The 585-nt window shown below is 63.2% G+C and overlaps 1 protein-coding gene across 1 annotated transcript in view; it reads right to left on the bottom strand.

Annotated features, from left to right (window-relative positions):
• Positions 1 to 234: 234 nt before the first annotated feature.
• Positions 235 to 585, bottom strand: part of LOC107118715 (vasodilator-stimulated phosphoprotein-like) — a gene marked incomplete at both ends in the record, with an annotated part of 8217 nt that continues 7866 nt past the window's right edge. The window contains one exon of the mRNA XM_015421070.1: positions 235 to 319. Coding sequence (XP_015276556.1) covers positions 235 to 319 — 85 coding nt within the window. The remainder of the gene's footprint in view (positions 320 to 585) is intronic.

Genomic DNA, 585 nt, shown 5'->3' with positions numbered 1-585 from the left:
ATAACCATCCGCATGGCACCCCGTCTGCAACCAGGTGGCACAACGGAGCCTGCTCCCTTCGCCCAAGCCCCACGGAGCGGCAGCCGTGCCATCAGGGGGAGGCGAGAGGAAAGCCCCAGCTGGGCACAGCTGCGGGACGCAGGGGCGCAAGAGCGGAAGCTGGGGACGCCATCGGGGAAATACGAGAGGGCTCAAAGCGTGTCGAAAAGGACCAAGAGGCACAGCGGTGGATACCTGTTTCACCCGTTCCAGCTCGGATTCGTCCCCTGCACCGCCGCTCGTGGGTTCCGGGCCGGTGAGCGCTCCGGCAGATTTCATCCTGGGAGAAGGGCAGAATTAGGAATCGGCCTGGGGGGGGGGGGGCGCCTCCCAACCACCCCGGCTGGAGCCAAAAACTTGGGCCCCAGGGAACGTCCTAAGCCCACCCGAGGTGCCCAAGGGGCTGAGTTTCTCAGAGCTCCTCTGTCCGAGCCCGCTGTGTTCCAACGGCAAACGTACAACCGATAGAACCAGTGTTCCCTCTAAGCCGAGTTAGGGTGAGCCAGCTCACAGGTTTTTAGCCTCCGGCTCACCCATTTTTGTCTC

This window comes from Gekko japonicus, unplaced genomic scaffold, assembly GCF_001447785.1.
Source record: "Gekko japonicus isolate JY-2015 unplaced genomic scaffold, Gekko_japonicus_V1.1 scaffold8748, whole genome shotgun sequence".
NCBI classification, from domain to species: Eukaryota; Metazoa; Chordata; class Lepidosauria; order Squamata; family Gekkonidae; genus Gekko; species Gekko japonicus.
This window is presented reverse-complemented; position numbering and strand designations above follow the sequence as displayed.